Genomic DNA, 20,256 nt, shown 5'->3' with positions numbered 1-20,256 from the left:
AGGTCTATACAGTAATGCCAGCTACTTGGAAGTGGAGATAATGAGGTCATAATTTTGGTCCAGGTGAAAACTTTGAAAACCTATCTCAAGAAAAAAGCTATACGTGGTAGTTTAATCCGAGCTGTGTAGGAACCAGAGGTAGGAGGATTGTGATCTGAGGCTGGCCTGGGCAAAAAGCACAAGTCCCTGCTTGGAAAACAATGAAGGCAAAAAGATGGGGTGAGGGGAGGGTGGGATGTGACTGGAGAAGTAGAATGCTTACCTAGTAAGCACACTGCCTCCTCCCCCCGCAAAAGGAATGTGTGCTTGCTCAAAAGCAAAGCACATGCTAGATAGAGATGTGCTTGTTGTTTGGTAGATTTGAATAGATTAACTTCATTTATTTGTTTGTTTGCTTGCTCTTTGGTCTGAGACTGGGACTCAAATTTAGCATTTGACTCTTTTGCTCAGAGCACTACCAACTAAGCCTTGCCTCCAACCCCTAGCTTAGTATTTTGATACAACTAAGTATCAGTCTTCTAGAACTTGCTTTCTTTCCATTATAATTATTTATTTATTTTTGCCAGTCATGGGGCTTGAACTAAGGGCCTGAGCACTGTCTCTGAGCTTCTTTTGCTAAAGGCTAGCACTCTACTATTTGAACCACAGAGCCACTTCCAGCCTTTTCTGTGTATGTGGTATGAGGAATCGAACCCAGGGATTCACGCATGCTAGGCAAGCACTCTACCACTGAGCCACATTCTCAATCCTACATTTGTTTTTGATTAACTGAATTAAACAGTAGTTTACTCAGCTTTCAAGCATCTGTTCTGTACTTGAGTCTAGGAGACCAGGCACCAGTGGCTCACGCCTGTCAGCTACTCAAGAGGCTGAGGTCTGAGGATCGTGGTTTGAAGCCAGCCCTGGCAGATACCTCTGAGAGACTTTTCAACCAGCAAAAAGCTGGAGAAGTGTTGCTTAAATGGTAGAGTGCCAGTCTTGAGCAAAAAAGCTAAAGAGTTCAAGTCAGAGTACTAGCATGGGCATGCATGTGTGTGTGCGCACATATGCACACACTCATACATAGGAGTTTAGGGGATTCCTCCTTGGTCACTGTCAAAGAGACTTAACCCATTAACTCATCCATATCATCTTGTAAAGGTTGAATTCTTTTTCTTGTGTTTTTGTTTGGTTTTCTTATTCCATACTGGGGTTTGAGCTCGAGACTTCTTCTGCTTCCTAGATTAGTGTTCCACCCATAAGCCACATCTCCAGTCTGGTTTTTTTTCCCCATTCTTATAAACATTTTTTTTTCTCATTGTTTTTAGAGTTATCAGGTGCTAAGTCAGTTATAGAGTAGGACCAAGGGAAACAAAGCCCTCCTCATGAACTGAACACATAGGAAATGAGAATCCAGGCCTGGACATCTTTCCTGCCTGGAGTTTTCCAGTCCTGCCTCCTAGATCAAAGCACAATCTTTCTGTCTGCCATAATGCTCTAAGTTCAGAAACTCTTACAGTACTTTTTTTTGTCACAGGTATTGATTTGGAGAACATCGTCTACTATAAAGATGATACGCACTATTTCGTTATGACAGCCAAAAAGCAGAGTTTACTGGACAAAGGGGTGATACTGCATGTGAGCAAGAGATTTCTTTCAAACCACTTTCTGTTGAACTGCTTAATATGATCACCAAGAGAAAGAGTTTTATGATCTGATGGAGGTTTTTTCCCCTCAAGAGAAAGAAAATGAGTGCTGAACACATCTCCTGGAAACCCCTGTGGCTTATAATTTTAAGTCTTTATTAGGATTGAAACTATAACTAGAAGTAGAGTGTAGAGTATTATGAACTCATGTGCCCATCACCTGGCTTTAACAGTTACTACCATGAATGAAACTACAGTCTACTCGTTTTTCCTACTGTTGGAGTGTTTGAGAGTATTTTTCAGATGTCTTGCCATACATCATGTCCAGCTTGATTTTAGGTGACTTGCTGGTGGTTGTAGTTAGTTACATATGACTAGTTAATGATTGGACCAATAAGCAAGGCTTGGTGTTTATGACAGCCTTATGACAACTCTAAGTTAACTGGTGATATGGTTATTAAAGATCTAGGCAATACTGATCGGGTTAGGGCATGTTTAGGCCTCCTCTTGATTGAACAAGTGCCCACTATTGATCTTCAGCCAGGTTCAGCCTCCCTTTTACCTTTGTAACTAATTTGTATGTGGTACCTGAGTTGATGATGTGAAATTTGAGACTTAGGGAGAGCTGTTGAAGTCTTACTTAATCTCCTGGTAGTAATGTTAGCATTACTGTTCCGATGTAATGAGACAGGTGGAAGCAGAGAAGTCTCAGATAGGCCAATCCGGGCCTGTAGTTCCCACCAGGCTTGCGGCCTTATCTCAGGGAGGGAGCCCTTTGTCTCTGCAAGATGATAATGCTTCAGGTCCCTCTGGTATGAGTCATGCTATTGCCTTATCTGAGTAGAGTGGGGAGTGAGCTGATGAGCACGTGCTTGCAGTACAGAGTGTGCTTTCCACCCATGAACCTTGTGTCTGTTTCTCAGCATAGTGGTTCTGTATGTGTTCAGGGAGCAACAGAACAAAGCAGCTTGTACAGCCCATTCTGCCCAAAACAAAGGCCAGATGTGTTTGGCTAGATGCTTTATATAGTGGGTTTGTTCATTATCTGGGGCTGTTTTATTGCTTTCAGTAAAACAGTTTGGATGCCTGATGACTTAAGACTTAAATGTGCCATCTGGGCAGAGTTGTGGTTATCAGTAAAACTTAGATAAAAGCAATATAAAACACCAAGATTTGACTTTCCTTTTTTTTGTAGAGATCAGGGAGTATGCCTTCTAGCGTGCTGCTAGATATTAAACCCATTATGGCCACTTAATGTTGAACAAACACTACTTCTGGGACCAACTTGAGTGTTTGTATTTTAGCTTTTGACATCTTGTCGTTGTAGCTGGAAATACCATCAGAGGCACTTGGAAACTGTAGGCTCCCCTCTAGGAGAATAAAATTTTGACTCAGTGTAAGAACTTCCAGAAACAGAGAAGGAGTTTTTTGATCCCTATGTGGAAAGTCCATTTTTAGACAGCCTTGTTTTTCTTTATTGGTGCTTTCTAGACTCGCAGAATCTTACGTATGGTTTGATAGCATCTGATCCATGTTCAGTATAACGGCTGGAATGATGCTGCTCTCGCCTGCACATTTCTTTGCACTGAAGGTTTTGGGTTCTCTCTTTGGGTGTAATAAGCTATGCAAGTCAAAGTGTTTTACTTCATCCTAGTTACTAAAAAGCCACCCAGAAGATAATATAAACCATAAGTGCTCTTCCAGTTTACAGAGTACTGTCACATAAGCTACTAGATATTTACTAGATACTCTGTTATTAGATATTCTGAACAGCTCAGGTGGATTGGCCAGGAATTCAGGAATAGTGATTGCTCTTTAATGAGTAGAAAGGCTAAAACTGTTTGTAGGCAGAAAAACCCATTTACTCTTGGAAACAGGCTCCTATGAATCTTTTCTTTTTAATAATATGTAAAAGATTTGGCTTACAGCTAGGTGCTGGTAGCTCACTCCTGTAACCCTAGCTACTCAGGAAGCTGAGATCTAAGGATCACAGTTCAAAGCCAGCTTGGGTGAGAAAATCCATGAGACTTTTATCTCCAATTAACCACCAGAAAACCAGAAGTAGAGCTGTGACTCAAAGTGGTAAAGCACTACCCTTGAGCACAAAATGGTTCAGGTATAGTACCCAGGCCCTGAGTTCAAGCCCTATGACCAAAAAAAAAAAAAAAAAAAAGATTTGACTTGTGGCTGTGAAAACACACGAGTGCGAAGAACAACTGTGAAATGAGGTAAACCTAACATGTGTTGCAGGGTCCTGGCTGGCTTAGCCTAGACTTTTCTTTCTTGCGTCTTTGTTATTCCTGGACAGGACTATACTGACACAGAGCTTCTGCTCTCCCGGGAAAATGTGGACCAGGAGGCCCTGCTGAGCTACGCCCGGGAGGCGGCGGACTTCTCCACGCAGCATCAGCTGCCCTCTCTGGATTTCGCCATCAATCACTATGGGCAGCCCGATGTGGCTATGTTTGACTTCACGTGTATGTATGCCTCTGAGAACGCTGCCTTGGTACGGGAGCATAACGGACACCAGTTATTAGTGGCTCTGGTTGGGGACAGCCTCCTGGAGGTGAGTGCTAAGATCACTAAGGTGCGCTCTTAATCACATGGGCTGTAGTAAAGAGGCAGTCATGATGCAATCAAGTCTAGGTACCCATGCTGTGGAGGGATTGTGTTAGCAATGTTGGCAGATTCCCTGTAAGACACAGACAGAGGGGTTAGGCCTCTAGGACCAAAGCTAGTTAAGTATAAGTGGAAATTCTGCAGGTTTTTGTTTTTGTTTTTGTTTTTTTTTTTTGGTCAGCCATGGGGCTTGAACTTAGGGCTTGGACATTGTTGCTGAGCACTGTCTCTGAGCCAATTTGTGCTCAAGGGTAGCGCTCTACTACTTTGAGCCACAGGGCCACTTCCAGTTTCCTTAGCGGTTTATTGGAGATCAGAGTCTCACAGACTTTCCTGCCTGGGCTGGCTTTGAACCTCGATCCTCAGATCTCAGCCTCCTGAGTAGCTAGGATTATAGGCATGAGTCACCAGCTCTCGGCACTGATGGCCAAATACTTCTGTCAGTAGCAAACTCTTTATTTGTTCCTTAGTTAACTTCCCTCTTAAAAGATTAGTTATGTTTTTAACATATTTATAATGTACTATTGTGATTTTTTTTTTGTGCCTTTGGTATGTTTCTCCCCCCAGTATAACCCCTGATTTCACTGTATTTGATTCCAGTGCCCTGCACCTTGTATATACACTTTTCTAATTTGGGGAGGGGAAGGGAAAAAACAAAATGCTTAAATAGGATTACAGGTTGACCCATTGTAACAATGAGATGTACAAGACACTACGTTGAAAACGAGCTGTACAACTTCGGCAGGGGGAGGTAATTGGGGAGGTGGGGAAGGAAGGGATGGTAGGGGAAAAACAAAGGAGGAGGCAACAATGCTCAATAGGAAATGGACTCATTACCTTACTTATGTAACTGTAACCCCTCTACAGCATTTTTACAATAAGAAAGTATTAAAAAAAAAAGATGAGTTAACTCCTTATTTAATATTTCTTTCATAGCCTTTCTGGCCAATGGGAACAGGAATAGCCCGGGGCTTTCTTGCTGCTATGGACTCTGCCTGGATGGTACGAAGTTGGTCTCTAGGAAGCAGCCCGTTGGAAGTCCTGGCAGAGAGGTAACAGGAAGAAACCTTGGTCTCCTCCATGGGAAAACTGGGGAAGAAGGAGTGGCTTACGTCTAGGCCAGGTGCAGGCTCTTCCTTCTATATTTCTTCAGTAAAGATACTTCTAGCCGGGCGCTGGTGGCTCACGCCTGTAATCCTAGCTACTCAGGAGGCTGAGATCTGAGGATCGCGGTTCAAAGCCAGCCCGGGCAGGAGAGACCATGAGACTCCTATCTCCAATAAAACCACCTGAAAACCGGAAGTGGCGCTGTAGCTCAAGTGGTAGAGCGCTCGCCTTGAGCTGAAGAGCTAAGGGACAACGCCCAGGCCCAGAGTTCAAGTCCCACGACCGACCAAAAAAAAAAAAAAAAAAGATACTTCTATATTTAAGTAAAAGAAAGGCAAGATAATGTTTCATACAATCATAGACACCTCAAGGCAGTCTTAACTAATTGCTCCCCCCGAACCCCACCCCATGGTCCTAGGGCTTAACTCTGGGCCTGGGTGCTGTCTATGAGTTCCTTTTGCTCAAAGCTAGCACTCTACCACTTGAGCCACAGTGCTACTTCCAGCCTTTTCTGTGATTAATTGGAGATAAAAGTCTCACGCATGAGCCACCGGTGCCCAATTCTAACTGCTCTTTTCTTTTCTTTTTTTTTTTGGGCGGGGGGGTCCGGTCGTGGGGCCTGAACTCTGGGCCTGGGCGCTGTCCCTCAGCTCTTCAGCTCAAGGCTAGTGCTCTACCACTTGAGCCACAGCGCCACTTCCGGCTTTTTTTCTTTTTGCTTATGTGGTGCTGAGGAATCGAACCCAGGGCCTCGAGCATGCAAGGCAAGCGCTCTACCACTGAGCCACCTTCCCAGCCCTAACTGCTCTTTTCTTATCCCCTTTTCAAATTGAATTGGTGTCTGTATCATTGTGTACCACTGAACAGTGCTAATCCCTTTCTGATGAGCACATGAATAACTGTAGAGAGATAGCATATTAGATCTTGTTCTGTATGTTTTGTTTTGAGAGAACATCTCACAATTAGGCAACAAAATCAAGATCCTCCAGTGTCAGCCTCCTAGAGTGGATTACAGGATTACAGATGCACACTACACCACCACAGCTGGTAGATCCTCTTTTCTTTAATCCAGGAAGACTTATGCTAATGATACCAGTGTGGTAATGGGCATATGTTAAAGTAAGAAATCAAAAGTGACTTTCTCACAATAAGCCGCCAAACTGCTCATAAATGTTTCAAAAACCCCTGAATAAAAGCAGATTTTTGCCAGAGGCCAGTGGCCTCAGACCTGTAATCCTAGCTACTCAGGAGGCTGAGATCTGAGGATCACGGTTCAAAGACAACCTGGGCAGAAAAGTCCCGAGAGACTCTTATCTCCAATAAACCACTCAAAAACTGGAAGCAGCACAGTGGCTCATGTGGTAGAGTGCTACCTTTGAATACAAAGAGGCTCAGGGACAGTGCCCAGGTCCTGAGTTCAAGCCCCACCACTGACAAAATAAAAGCAGATTTTTAGAAATCATCAGCTTTAGCTTGTAATCCTAGCTACTAAGGAGCCTGAAATCTGAGGCTCACAGTTTGAAGTTAGCTGGGACAGGAAAATCTGTGAGACCTCCAATTAACCCCTAGAAAACCAGAAGTGGCTCTGTGACCCAAAGTGGTATAGCACTAGCCTTGAGCAAAAGAGCTCTGACTTCAAGTCCTATGACAGAAATGAAACAACAAATATCCTCAGATTTGCCTGCTAATGATTAAGAACTAATGCTTTAGCTGGGCACCAGTGACTCATGCTTGTAATCCTAGCTACTCAGGAGACTGAGATCTGTGGATCATGATTTAAAGCCATACCAGGCAAGAAAGTCTGTGAGGCTTGTATCTCCAATTAACCGTCAAAAAGCCAAAAGTGAAGCTGTGGCTCGAAGAGTAGAGCAGTAGCTTTGAACAAAAAAACTCAGGGCCAGTGCCCAGGCCTGAGTTGAAACCCTAGGACTTACACACACACGCGCACACACACCTTTACTAAAAATTTCACACACACACACACACACACACACACACACACACACACACACACACACACACACACACACACACACCTTTACTAAAAATTTTCTGTATGAAATTGGTAGTTGATACTGTATTATCATGTTAATTCTGTTTCTTAAGGCTTTCTGGATAAATGTGGTGGCGTTCTTTTTCATCTGTTGATTCCATAATATTGTAGTTAAATACACTTGTAAACACAGACAGACACACACACACACACCAGCCTTTTAAATTAGAGCCAGGCATTTGCCACTGCTCACATCAGCATTGTCTTTACTCTTCTCTCTTGACTCTTTCCTAGCCAGCTGCCCACGGAGGCACTGAGCGGTGGGTCTGAGAGGGGAGGGCTGGTACAGTGTTGGCGGGTACTCACCAGGGATACAGATTTGCTGTATATATCAGATAATTTGGTAGATTGTCCTAACAGTTGTTACAAAGGAGAGCAAGCTCTCTCTGGTGCTTGTCATTACTGAATGTACTACTGTGTATTATTACAGGGAAAGCATTTACAGGCTGCTCCCTCAGACCACCCCTGAGAATGTGAGCAAAAACTTCAGCCAATACAGCATCGACCCTGTCACGAGGTACCCCAATATCAACATCAACTTCCTCAGGCCAAGCCAGGTAAGAGCCTTCTGGTCAGTTGCTCATGTCTTTGTCTATTCTTGGGCCTCCATTGTATTGAAGCATGTTTGATTTAACTATGTTTGGTATTAATACAACACATACTTTGAGTAATCCATGTTGAGGTGACTGAATTTGTGGAAGGTATTATTTTCCATCAACACATTAAATAGCTGAGGCATAGAGTTGTTGAAAGACTTGCAGAAGATCAGAAGTGACAGAAGCTGGCCATGGTAGTTCACACCTACAATACCAGCACTCCAGGCTGAAGAAGCAGGAAGATTGCAAGTTTGAGGCAAGCCTGGGCTACATAGTATCCTGAAAAGTAAATAAACAAACATCAGACACACACACAGACACACACACACAGAGACACACACAGACACACACACACAGTGGCAGTAACTGTGGACCCAGGACTTTATCCCATGCCTCCTAAATCAAACTGTTTTTGTTCAATAGCTAAGAAGTGTGACTTCCACCATTGGTAACTTGTGACTTGTACCATTCATTTCACTTTTTCTGAACCTCCATTTTTCATATGAGAAATCTCAAATAATCACTTTTTTAATTTGTAAGGGCAAGTGTATTGCCTAGTTCAAAGAACTTTAAAAGGTGAAGTACTCTGTACAAGTAGAAGTTAGTGCTAATTTTAGTCATTTTTTTCCCCCTGTTCCTCAAAATCTCTGTAACTTCATTACTCTATTGAGAATGAATCTTGACAATTCCAAAAAGTAGAACAAAGTTTTAGGAAGAAGCCTATTAGATTTATTAGCCTAGATTCTGAAGTAAGTTATAATTCACCTTCTACCTGATGTTGACGCTTTTTAGGCCACGTGCTGTGCTCTGTGTGTGTCTGTGTCTGTGTGTCTCTGTGTCTGTGTGCACGCATGTGTGCATGCATGCATGTGTGTATACTTACACTGTGCTATAACAATCTGAGTAGACAGCCTTAGTTGTCCATGGAGACTGTTCAGAGGGACCTCGATAGCTAAGAGGCTTTAAGCAAGCTTAGAATCAGTAAGTCATTCCATATAACCTACTTCATTACATAAGGATTGTAAGGTCTTCATCATAATTTCTGTCTAAACCTTACCTTGGGGCTGGTGTAGATAGCTCAGTAGAATACATGTTGAACATGTTCAGCGTCCTGGGTTCAACCCCTAGTACCAATGAAAATTAAAAATAAACTTTAACCAACCTGGGTTTTCAGCTTTCACTTTAGTCATTTCTCCTTTCAGCTGGGAATTTGTTACTTAGTTTGATTTTCCTTTTCAATTTTCTGCCAGGTACGCCATTTGTACGATACTGGAGAAACAAAAGATATTCATCTGGAAATGGAAAACCTAGTGAATTCCCGAACCACCCCGAAGTTGACTCGCAATGGTAAGTTCTGGTACTGTCCTTTGTAAAGGCAAGTGACCTGTCCAGATAAGTACACGCCTCTCAAGGCTGTGCACAGCACCAGCTAAGGCAGTGTCCACAGCCAGTGCCTCTGCCCTCCAAAGACTGTATCTGGGGACTGTTTTGGTTTGGCCATGATGGGTAGATTTGCTACTGGCACTTAGAAGATACAAGCCACGGAAGTCACTAAGTTGCCTGCAACGTAGAAGGCAGGTCCACAACAAAAAATTACCTTGATCTGTGGCATTATGAGGAAGTAGAGGTAAATCAGACCCAGAGGCAAGAGAAAGAACATGCATGGACAAGAAAGCTTGTGTTCACCCGTACACGTCTGCAGGAGACTTTGTACAACAGATGTCATGTTAGCCATGTCCTGTGACAGTACCATAGCACAACAGTAACGGTGTAGGCTATTTCCTAGCACCAGGAGTTCTATGTCTCAGACATTTCCACTGGGAAAGACTTCATAGCAATTTTATGATGAAGGATTATTACGTTCACAAGTTAGTGCAAAGCTAAATATTTTCAGCTGTCTTAGGGAAGAGACTAGACTTTCTTGGACCCAAAAGGGAGCTGAGATTCCCTCGAATAATCCACACCAGAGCTCTTCTGATGTGAGGTTGTTGGGGTCCAGTGAGCTGGAAAACATCGGAGTGTTGCATGTTTTTGCCTATTGGATGTCTCAGGATGTGATCATTCAAAATACAGGGTGCCAACCTGGGTCCAAGGATTGTTCTGGTCTCGGGTCCTTGGCCTGCCTTATCAGTGTCACTCCAGTTTCTTCACTTGGCAAATCGCTTGTTACTTTAGAAAGTGTAAGAGCAAGTCTTTGGTTACTTTCCATTTATGGTGCTAGAGATAGAGCGGAACCTTTTCTAATCTAATCTCCCCATGTTGCTGTGAAGGAAAAGGCTTCATCAGCCAGGTGCCAGCTGACTCTCCAGGGAGATCCTGGGCTACTGCCAGCGAGGGTGACAGCTCAGCAGGCACTGAGCTGTCTCCTATTCACTGTGTCAGTCCTCAGGAGTGCTTCAGTGGCAGGTCAGTGTCACCCAGCTGTGAGATATCTGACTGTCCCCTGGAGCATTGACCTTGGAGGCTGACATAGTGGTACCTAAATTATTCCTATCACGATACAAGTTATTTAACTTTATGCCTTCCTATTTTCTATTGAATCTGCTACTGACCATTTTGTCCCTACGCTCAGTAAATTTTCCAACTGGATAGGTTGTGGGTGACTACACTTCCAATAATAATTGTTTTCATTGCTTTAGAGTCTGTAGCTCGCTCAAGCAAACTTCTGGGTTGGTGCCAAAGGCAGACAGATGGTTATGCAGGCGTAAATGTGACAGATCTCACCATGTCCTGGAAAAGTGGCCTGGCCCTATGTGCGATTATCCACAGATACCGCCCTGATCTAATGTAAGTTGTGACCAAACTTGGTGTTTTATTTTATATCTGCTGAAATCTCAACGTTTCCTGCTACCAAGTATGTAAATTTTGTTCTTTTTCCTAGAATAAGATTTCTAGACGGCTGGGATTTCTATAGAGTTACTTTTAAAACTCCATGTGTCAAGAGTTAAATAGCTCAACCTAGGAATAGTTAGCTTTTTAAAAATTCACAGTATTTAGAAGGTCAAAACTGCTTTTAACACCCACCTGGACCTGTTAGCTTCACACAGAGGAAAACTATTTATTGGCCCTGGATTGAACTCTTCATTTTGGCCAGCTGTCTCTGGAATGCTATTGGTCACAAGGGAAACCTGGCTAGAACACTTTGGCTAGCTTAAGACAAATATGTCATTACCAAAGAAACAGAGAACAATGAGTATTACTCAATTCATGATGGCTTGTTGGCGTTTTCTTTGTTAAAGACTGCTCTTTTACAAACAGATGTTGTCAAGCTCATGAAGTGTATATCATTTCACCCACTGGACCAGTAATACCTCTTTTTGTCCATGCTTCACTCATCTGTCTACAGAACCAATGCACAGGGGCATCTCCAAGTCCACTGACATTACCAGCACACTTAGATTCCCCCCATCTTACCATGTTACCATGGAACTCAGAGAGATTCAGAGGCAGAAGTAGAGCATGTTGAATTATTTTGGTTGACTATCTTTTTATTACTAGGTTCACTTAAGGACCCACTTGTTTGTTTGTTTTAATGGTTGATTAAGGAATTCTAAATCCCTATTTATTATGTGACAGTTATAAGCTAAGACCTAGTACATACATACAGCTTTGTAGAGTTTACATTAAAATGAGGAGTATGGAATGTTGGGTGAATACAGTTATAAGACTCAACATATATACATAAAAATTGAACTGGAAACAATGAGATTGGTAGAAGTAGGGATAGGTAGGATGTGTGGGAGGAGGAAATGGTAGAAGGGCTGACTCTAATCAAGATGCATTGTACACACAAATGGACACATTAACTTATAACACCCCCCCTTGTACAACTATGGGAAAATAACTCTGTGTGTGTGTGTGTGTGTGTGTGTGTGTGTGTGTGTGTGTGTGTGTGTGTGTGTGTGTGTGTGTGTGTGTGTGTGTGTGTGTGTGTGTGTGTGTGTGTGTGTGTGTGTGTGTGTGTGTGTGTGTGTGTGTGTGTGTGTAAAGAGTATGAGTTAGGTGCCAGTGGCTCACACCTGTAATCCTAGCCACTCAGGAGGCTGATTTCTGAGGATGATGCTTCAGCCAGGTAGGAAAGTCCATGAGACTCTTATCTCTAGTTAAGCACCAAAAAGCCAGAAGTGGAGCTCTGGCTCAAATAGTAGAGTGCCAGCCTTGAGCATAAAAGCTCAGGGAGAGCACCTAGGCCTTGAGTTCAAGCCTCAGGACCAGAACACACAAAAAAAAGTATGTGTAAGACCCTGGGTTTGATTCTAAACCCAACAAAACAAACAAAAGTAAAGAACTCTAGCTGGACATGGTGATTGGTGCACTTTTGCAGTCCCAGCACTTAGAAGGCTGAGGCCGGAGGATTGTGAGTTCAAAGCCAGTTTCCGCTATATAGTGATGCCCCCTCCAAAAACAAACAAGACAAACAACAAAAATGGAGTGGGCTAGGGGGTGTCACCTAGACGTCAAATGCTTGTCTAGCGTGTACCAGGTCCTGGGTTCAATCTCAGTAGCACAAAAGTTAAGGGAGGGATATTTCATGTGTACACGGATAACGTGTGTATCCCCCGTGCTCCTGTCACTTGTACATCTGGATATTACTGAAAGGTAAACACAACATTTTCATTCCCAGCAAAGAAAGAGATGGATCTGAAGAGCAGCTTGAGGTAAATTGTGACACAGGACAGAAATGTGCTTCAGGAGAGGAAGGAAGGGTGAGGGCAGGAGTAGTGAGGGGTGGGGGTGGATGCGGTGTGGAGGAGATGCCTTCCTTCCCATGAGATCACTGGGAAAGGCCTGCACAGAGCAGCGAGTGCCTTACACAATGAGCACCCATAGTTTACAGACAGACGTGATTATTGAAAAATGGAAAAGTGCCATGGGGTAAGTAAGGCTGCCAGGTGAATTTGAAATCACCCAAGGAGAAATGCTAGTTGCCATTACTCTGATTAGCAAGACGCTTAAAACCCAGGGAGAAGTATTTATTGATCTAAATACTAAGTAAAATTCAATACAATTACTAGTAGAAAAACTTGTGATGATGGTTTTGGATTTGCTCCTCAGGAGAACGCTGAACAGGATTCACCAGGGCTGATATGTCAGAATATTCGAGGCCACATGGAGCAGTTGATCCCAGTAGAATCCAGACTGGATTCGTGTCCCTTTTGAACATGAGTTCTATATTTATGTCTACAAAATAGAGACATCAAGTGTAGGAGAATACATATTAAAGATCATTCCTATCATAGGCTTACATTTTACTAAATAAAAAAGTATATTACTAGAAAAAGGACAGTAGCCTTTCCCATTTCTTCTGGTTTTCCTTTAGCAGGTAGATCCGGTCAGTTCTCCCTTAGATGCTATGTGTTTCTTTAGTAAGAGCAGGAAAAAGAGCTCTGAGGCTCCCAGCTCCTAGGGAGCAGAGACTGTGTGTTCTGATCTGAGGACAGTTAGCTCAGTTCTGGGTTCCTTGTCCTGTTTCTCAGAGATTTTGACTCTCTGGATGAGCAGAATGTGGAGAAGAATAACCAGCTGGCCTTTGACATTGCCGAGAAGGAGCTGGGCATCCCTCCCATCATGACCGGCAAGGACATGGCATCCGTGGGAGCCCCGGACAAGCTGTCCATGGTGATGTACCTGACGCAGTTCTACGAGATGTTCAAGGACTCGCTCTCCTGCGCTGGTAAGGGTCCTGGGGCGTGGGGTTGGAGTCCTAGGTTCCCGCCAAGCTGTTGAAGTCTTTTTTCCTCTTTCCTTCCGAGTGTGTGCTACATTAAAGCCGCCGGGCAAGGTACCACCAGCTCAGCCTTAGTCTGTTTTAGACTATTGGCCACCAGCACAAGTCTCTGGAAACCTTGCTTCATTGATTTTTTTTTTTTCTTTCTCTGTCCATTCTCTTCAAAATCTCCTACTTAAGCCTATAACTATGCAAAAGTCATTCGTATCCAACCTTATTTGTTTATTTATTGGGGGTACTGGAGTTTTGAGTCCAAGGCCTTGTTGCTAGGCAGACACTATACCGCCTGAGGCATGCCACCTTCTTTTCACTTTTTTATTTTTCGGCAAGGTCTTACGCCACCCCACGCCCCCGCCTCTCCCCCAGGCTGACCATGGACTATGATCCTCTTACCTATTTCTCTCATATAGCTGGGATTACAGTCATGGCCACCAAGCCCTGCCTTTAACTGTTTCTCTTGTTTCTACCTCCTTTTCCCAGATTCCCTCTCAGACCCAATCCTGAGAAAGTGGTCTCTGTTCATGCCTAAGCTCGGAGACATGGTGTGACCCTAATTCTGTCTGCTCATCTCTCATGAACTTTGGTCGTTCCACACCAGGCAACATGTGTAATGATGTCCTTTTCATTGGTGCCCTGTCTCCTCAGACTCATTCTCTTTTCTGTAACCATTCCCTCTAGCTTTTCTCATGACGCCTGCCCCTAGGACTCCTCAGCCTGCTGCCTCTGTTAGCACCCAGCAGGGTGACACGTGTTCCTGTCACCACTGCTTGTACCTTGAATCACACACCTTTCTTCTTCTTCCCTTCTCTCCCTGTCTCTGTTCTGAAACTTCCCTCACCAAGGCAAGGCTGTGGCACTCTTCTATGACTGCCACAGGCAGATTCTAGCTTTTGAAAAGCAGAAGTTCAGGGTTTGATAACTAAACTGTATTGGTTGTATGTATAGATGGAAGAGAAGACTTAGCATCTAGACCCAAGCATGCATTTGTTTTGTGGCCTTTCCTATGGAGATACCTTTCCTTGAACTTCCTGCAAAGGAAAATGGTCTGTTAGAGTCTTAGAACATTGCTGCTTTCTGTTTACAGATCACTTGGATCTGAATGCTGAGGAGAAGGCAGTTCTAATAGCCAGCACCAAATCCCCCATCTCTTTCCTGAGCAAACTCGGACAGACCATCTCTCGGAAGCGCTCGCCCAAGGTACATACGTGCTGGAGACCTGTTACTGCCGAGTGAATAGCAAGTATGGTGATCAGAATGATGCAGTTTCTCTCCTCTCTCAATACAGGATAAAAAGGAAAAGGACTTAGAAGGTACTGGCAAGAGGAGAAAGACAAGTCAGTCAGAGGAGGTGAGATTTATCTGGGGTTTGCTATAGAATAATTATACTGAATTGGCTTTTTTAGCTTAAATTCTTAGTTCCTAAGTTGCTATTGATAGATCTTTATATATTCATCCTTTATGAGAATCTCTGTGGGCAGGTGCCTTTCTTGGTGGACTTTTGCCCTTGTTTAATGTTCTAGAGAGCCTCTGGGCCTTCTTGGCTCTTCGGAATCAGACATTTGGCTTCCCTGGGTTTTGAGGGCCAGCCTGGGTCTTCAGTGCCTCTGTAGTGAATGCCCCATGTCCCTGGGTCTTGCTTACCATCCAGAGATTAGAACCTTGGAAGAGTAATATTAAGCTCAACGGAAAGCCCTCACTCAAATCCTGATCATACTCCTTTGAGGGAAAAGCATGTGGAAGGCCCCTGTAACAGAACCTGGTTCTTGGATGCTTGCCATTTGGCAGGAGGAAGCTCCCCGAAGCTGCAGAGGAGAAAGACCAACACTAGTGAGCACTCTGACGGACAGGAGGATGGACATTGCTGTTGGCAACCAGAACAAAGTGAAGTATATGGCAACCCAACTCCTGGCCAAATTCGAGGAGAATGCACCGTCTGCACAGTCCAGTAGCGTCAGGAGACAGGTAAGCTAATCACCAGGATGGCCAGATCAGACAAGAAGAAAAGCCTGCAGTGGGATGAGCTGGCCCATGACTTGGACTGGGTCTTATGGATTCACAACTGGGCCTGTGTTCCTCTTGTCTGACTTTAGCAAAAAGCATTTTCTAAGCCCATATTACACAGTAAGGCTGTTTTCATCTCAGATCAAGTGGAGGGATCTGAGACAAAAGGCCAACAGAGAGATCTAAAAAGTGTGTGTGTACGTGTGTATGTATATACATACATACCTAAATTATGATAGAAGTATAAATTATAAAATAAGCCTAGTTATGGTGGTAAACACTTGTAATTCCAGCACTTGGGAGACTGAGACTGGATAGATCTCAAGTTCAAGAACAGCCTAAGGTACATAGAAAACGTATCTCCCAAAAAAAAAAAATGGGTGCCAGTGGTTCACACCTGGAATCCTAGCTACCCAGGAGGCTGAGATCTGAGGATTTGCAGTTTGAAGCCAGCCCAGGCAGGAACGTTAATGAGACTCTTACCTTAACCACCAAAAAGCTGGAAGTGGAGCTGTGCTCAAGTGGTGCCAGCCTTGAGTGAACAACACTGACAGTGCCCAGGCACTGAGTTCAGGCCCCAGGACCAGCAGAAAAATAAATGAATAAGTGAATAGATGCAAGCATATTAAGGAAAACCTGGAAATTAAGACAACTACAATTCTGCCAATATCTTGCTACGTTACTTTCTGGTTTTTTTTTTTTTTGTGCGCTTCTGGTATAAGTCTTAACATGTGCTCTTGTATTTCTGGTTTTCATTTAACCTCAACCATAGTCCCATGTTGTTCCAAACTCCCTACAGGCATCTTCTACAATGTGTGGGTACCATACTCCTGTTCATCTCTCTCTACTGTTGGATGCTTTAGTCGTTTCTCATCTTTCATTACAAGATAGGGAGGTGAACCATCTTACGATAAAGTTATTTTGTTATGTTGCATATTATTCTCCTATGGCACTGCTAAAATGAGAACATTTTTGAATACTACATTGTATTCCTGAAGTCAGGTGAGAGAGTTTAGACAGCATTTGATGTGAACTGTCTTGTTTCTCCCTTGCTTATGTAAAAGTCACTGAAGCTTCTTACAAGAAGAGGAGCTTGGGTTTGAGATTCACACAGATGAAAACGCCTTACAGAACTTCAGAGGGCTTGAGGCCCCTTCTCTATATCTTCTACATACTGATAGACCATCATTCGCTTAGACCAGACAGGCGCCACTAGCTTTGCTTCGAGTCAGACTTCAGTTAGTGTCTCACATCTGATCTTTGGTTATTAGCGTTTGAAGGTTGTAGATCACCGGAAAGGTGACTGTTCACTAAGGAAGCATTAGAGGTATCCTGGAGACTCCCTCTATAGCTTCCCCAGAGAGTTGCTTTCCTAATGCTGGGAGAGAAGTTTGGTGTTCTAAATCATAATTAGTAGTTTGGACCCACAGAGCACTGAGTTAAACCACTGCAACTTCGATTTCCTTTTTTGTACTTGTTTGGTTTGGGGGAGGCTATTTTCTTTCCTTATAGTGTGACTTTTTAGAATTAATTATACCCTATCGCTACCACACTCACAGATGTGTGTGTGTGCCTTTTTGTGTCTTCTCTTGCCTTAATGTATTTTATTTTGTTTTGTCTCCATGTCCTCTGTCCCACGCATTCATGGCCTGTGTGTCACAGCCGGCACAGGAGCGTGGGGTCAGCCAGCCGAGCTGCTGCCTGTCTGAGCAGGGTCGCCCTGCTCCTACCCCCCAGTGGAAACAGGTAAAGGAACTGACTGGGGACCAGGACAGGAGGCTGCTGCCGCTCAGCCTTCTCTCCCACCTCCTGCTGCTGCCCCAGCCCATGTCCAGGCCTGCACTTGAGAATCTTAATTAGCAAGGGCGGGAAAGCTCTGTGTCCAGTGCTTGTCTTGGGAAACCACGTAACAGACGATGTTGATTTGATTCTGTGATTTGATTAACGCCTTGGGATTTAAGAGGGCAGTTAGTTTGGTGATGAAGCTGACTGAAGTGGTGTGCTGTTTAAGTACTTTAGCCTTTGGGACTTTGCTAGTGTGACATCTGTCCCTGGTTGGCTTTTTGGTTGCATGTCTCCTGGTGATGAGGAAGGGAGGGTTCTGCATTGGCAAGGCCTGGGAAAACAGAGCCTTCCCATGAAACGGATAAATAATTATTTTATTTCAAACCTTGGAGATAAATGTTCATGAGGTTTTTTTTTTTTTTTTCCCTTGGAGGTTTGTCCAGATTTAATTCTTTTGTGGGGGGGCTGAGGATATAGTTTAGTGGTACAGTGCTTAAGGCTTTAGGTTCCATCCTCAGCACAGCAAAGAAAGCAGAATATTTGGGCATGGTGGCACATGCCTGTAATCCTAGCGCTCTGGAGGATGAGGCAAGAGGATCTGGACCAGCTTGGGTTACATAGTAAGAAAGATTCTATCTCGACAGCTACAACAAACACAAAACCACTGGATCTCCTGGATCCAGTGTGGGAAAAGTACTGGCACCTGGTAATGGAAAATCTGTCAGAGAGTGAATGGGCCTTTACTGTGTTTTTCCCAGTGTTACTGTTCAGCAAGTTTCTGCTGCAGTGGATGGAGCCTAGGCTCGCTTTCTTGTAGTTGGTGTCATTTAGAGAGGATAGGATGCTGAAAGGTCACATGAGCTGATCCTGGGTTCCAATAGCGTCTTCCACGGCTGGCCTTCACAAAGCCTCTTGTGCTGCGGAGTAGCTGGCCTGTTGCTGGGAGGTGTTTGGGAACGACAAGTGAGGACTTATTTAAACTGCATTCAGTCCTCTTGAACCTCTTAAATAATATGTCACATGGAAAGCGGGACCCGTGAGGTTCAGGTGGAATCTTAAAGTCATGTCTTGAAGTCAAACTTCCTCTTTCCCTGTACCTGGGAACATGGTGTGGAAATTGTTCATAAGGATTGAGGTCAAAAGTTGGGGCTTGGCTCAAGTAGCAGACTGCTTATCCAGCAAGCATGAGACCCTGAGTTCAAACCCCAGTATCTTAAAAAAAAAAAAAAAAAAAAAAAAAAAAAAAGCACACTGGCTCACTGGCTAGCTCCTGTAATCCCAAGAAATAGAGATAGAGATCTGAAAGATTGTGTTCTAGCCAGCCCAGGCAAAAGTTAAGTCAGATGCCTCTCTCAGCACACAGAATGGGAACTGAGCAGCAAGGTCAGGAGTGATCTCTGCATGGGTGGGCAGATGGCTGCACTTGGCTTGTGCCTGGCAGCTTTGGCGGGCTTGCTGGAAATGTGGGCAGCACGTGTGGTTCAGGGAGGCTGCTGACCCAGGGCCTGTGCCCCAGCAGAGACTGATGCCCAGCCTGAAGAAGCATCAGGCACTCAAGTGTATGAGGCTGCGTGTGGCCTGAGTGGTGCGTGAGGTTCCATGGGGAGATGTTGTTTGTCCCAGCCTATTTTGGTTGTTGTCTGGGGAGTTTCTGGTTATAATCAATGAGGTAGAACACTTGGTACACTATATGGGCAGGAGTACAGAAATATTACAGTCAAACAGGGATTGAAGCGAGAAAGAGCTGACTGAGACCACAGCAATAAAAACTCTTGTCAGATACTCAAGTGCTTGGGGTTGCTTAGAGTGGGAACTATTGCTTCTGTGTGTGGGGAGAGGTAGCACTGGGAAGTGCTTACCCCACTGAGCTTTTGTCCCCATAGAATGTGTAATGTTTACATCCAGACTTTTCTTGGTGTTAACTCCCAGCCCTCTAAGCTCATCTGGTCCCAAGGGCACCGGAGACTGAGGACAGAGAGATTGGTGTCTGGGCCACTGTCTTCCTGGCCCGGCAGCTTGCCTCTCCTCTCCCCTCCAGAAAGGAGACTTGAGGAACCACACCTTGCTACGACTAACTGTGTGATTCTCTCAGAGTGGTTCCCACCAAGGCAGAGGGTGTGGCAGACCTCACAGCAATGCCTGAGTTGGCACAGGGGCCCGCCCGTTCCAACTTAGGTCATCCTGTGGAAGGAAAGAATGAATAACTACCCTGCTTCCCAGTGGCCTCTCTTCAGTGCCTTCCTGTGTAAACAGTATGACTCTTCCTTCCCTACCCTTTGCCTTTTGATCTCAGTAGTACATCACCAAGACAAACTGCATATAAGCAGCATGAAGTTTGGAAGCAGATTGTCATGTGAAGTGGGAACAAACAGGCAGGGGGTCTTTTTCCCTGGCTTCATGACTTCCACAACTTCTACCTGAACGCTGCCCCACACAGCCATTAGGCACAGGAAAAGAATTCCTATGTAATGTGTGTTGGTTTGTCAAATACCAGAGGCTTTCTGATGACAGACTCACTAGAAAGGGGAGAAAGGGGGTCAGCAGAACAGGAAAAGCCATGGACATACATATGTGCGATATTGAGATAACAAAACGCACTTCATTCTTGAGTCATTTGACATACTCATTAGAGGGGTTGGCCGCCCTTTCTTACAACCAAGCCCATTTCTGGGTCCCCAGCTTCCTTGATAAAGCCATACCCCCGGCATTTACAGAGCACTATCCCACAAGTCCTCACCAACT

General features: G+C 44.2%; 1 protein-coding gene across 13 annotated transcripts in view; it reads left to right on the top strand.

Moving 5' to 3' along the window:
* LOC138816396 (F-actin-monooxygenase MICAL3-like) overlaps window positions 1-20,256 on the top strand; it is a 156,525-nt gene that overhangs the window by 57,470 nt on the left and 78,799 nt on the right. For 10 of the 13 annotated variants that reach the window (XM_070006107.1, XM_070006115.1, XM_070006114.1 and 7 more), the window contains exons 7-17: window positions 1,517-1,617; window positions 3,934-4,191; window positions 5,181-5,296; window positions 7,835-7,961; window positions 9,251-9,347; window positions 10,640-10,787; window positions 13,478-13,674; window positions 14,813-14,925; window positions 15,014-15,076; window positions 15,514-15,690; window positions 17,392-17,475. In XM_070006107.1, coding sequence (XP_069862208.1) covers window positions 1,517-1,617; window positions 3,934-4,191; window positions 5,181-5,296; window positions 7,835-7,961; window positions 9,251-9,347; window positions 10,640-10,787; window positions 13,478-13,674; window positions 14,813-14,925; window positions 15,014-15,076; window positions 15,514-15,690; window positions 17,392-17,475 — 1,481 coding nt within the window. The remainder of the gene's footprint in view (window positions 1-1,516; window positions 1,618-3,933; window positions 4,192-5,180; window positions 5,297-7,834; window positions 7,962-9,250; window positions 9,348-10,639; window positions 10,788-13,477; window positions 13,675-14,812; window positions 14,926-15,013; window positions 15,077-15,513; window positions 15,691-17,391; window positions 17,476-20,256) is intronic. The other 3 variants (XM_070006118.1, XM_070006117.1, XM_070006116.1) reach the window with 1 other exon arrangement.

This window comes from Dipodomys merriami, unplaced genomic scaffold, assembly GCF_024711535.1.
Source record: "Dipodomys merriami isolate MVZ:Mamm:240054 unplaced genomic scaffold, mDipMer1.0.p SCAF_696, whole genome shotgun sequence".
NCBI lineage: Eukaryota > Metazoa > Chordata > Mammalia > Rodentia > Heteromyidae > Dipodomys > Dipodomys merriami.
Note: the sequence above shows the minus strand (reverse complement) of the source record. Positions and strands in the feature narration are given on the sequence as shown.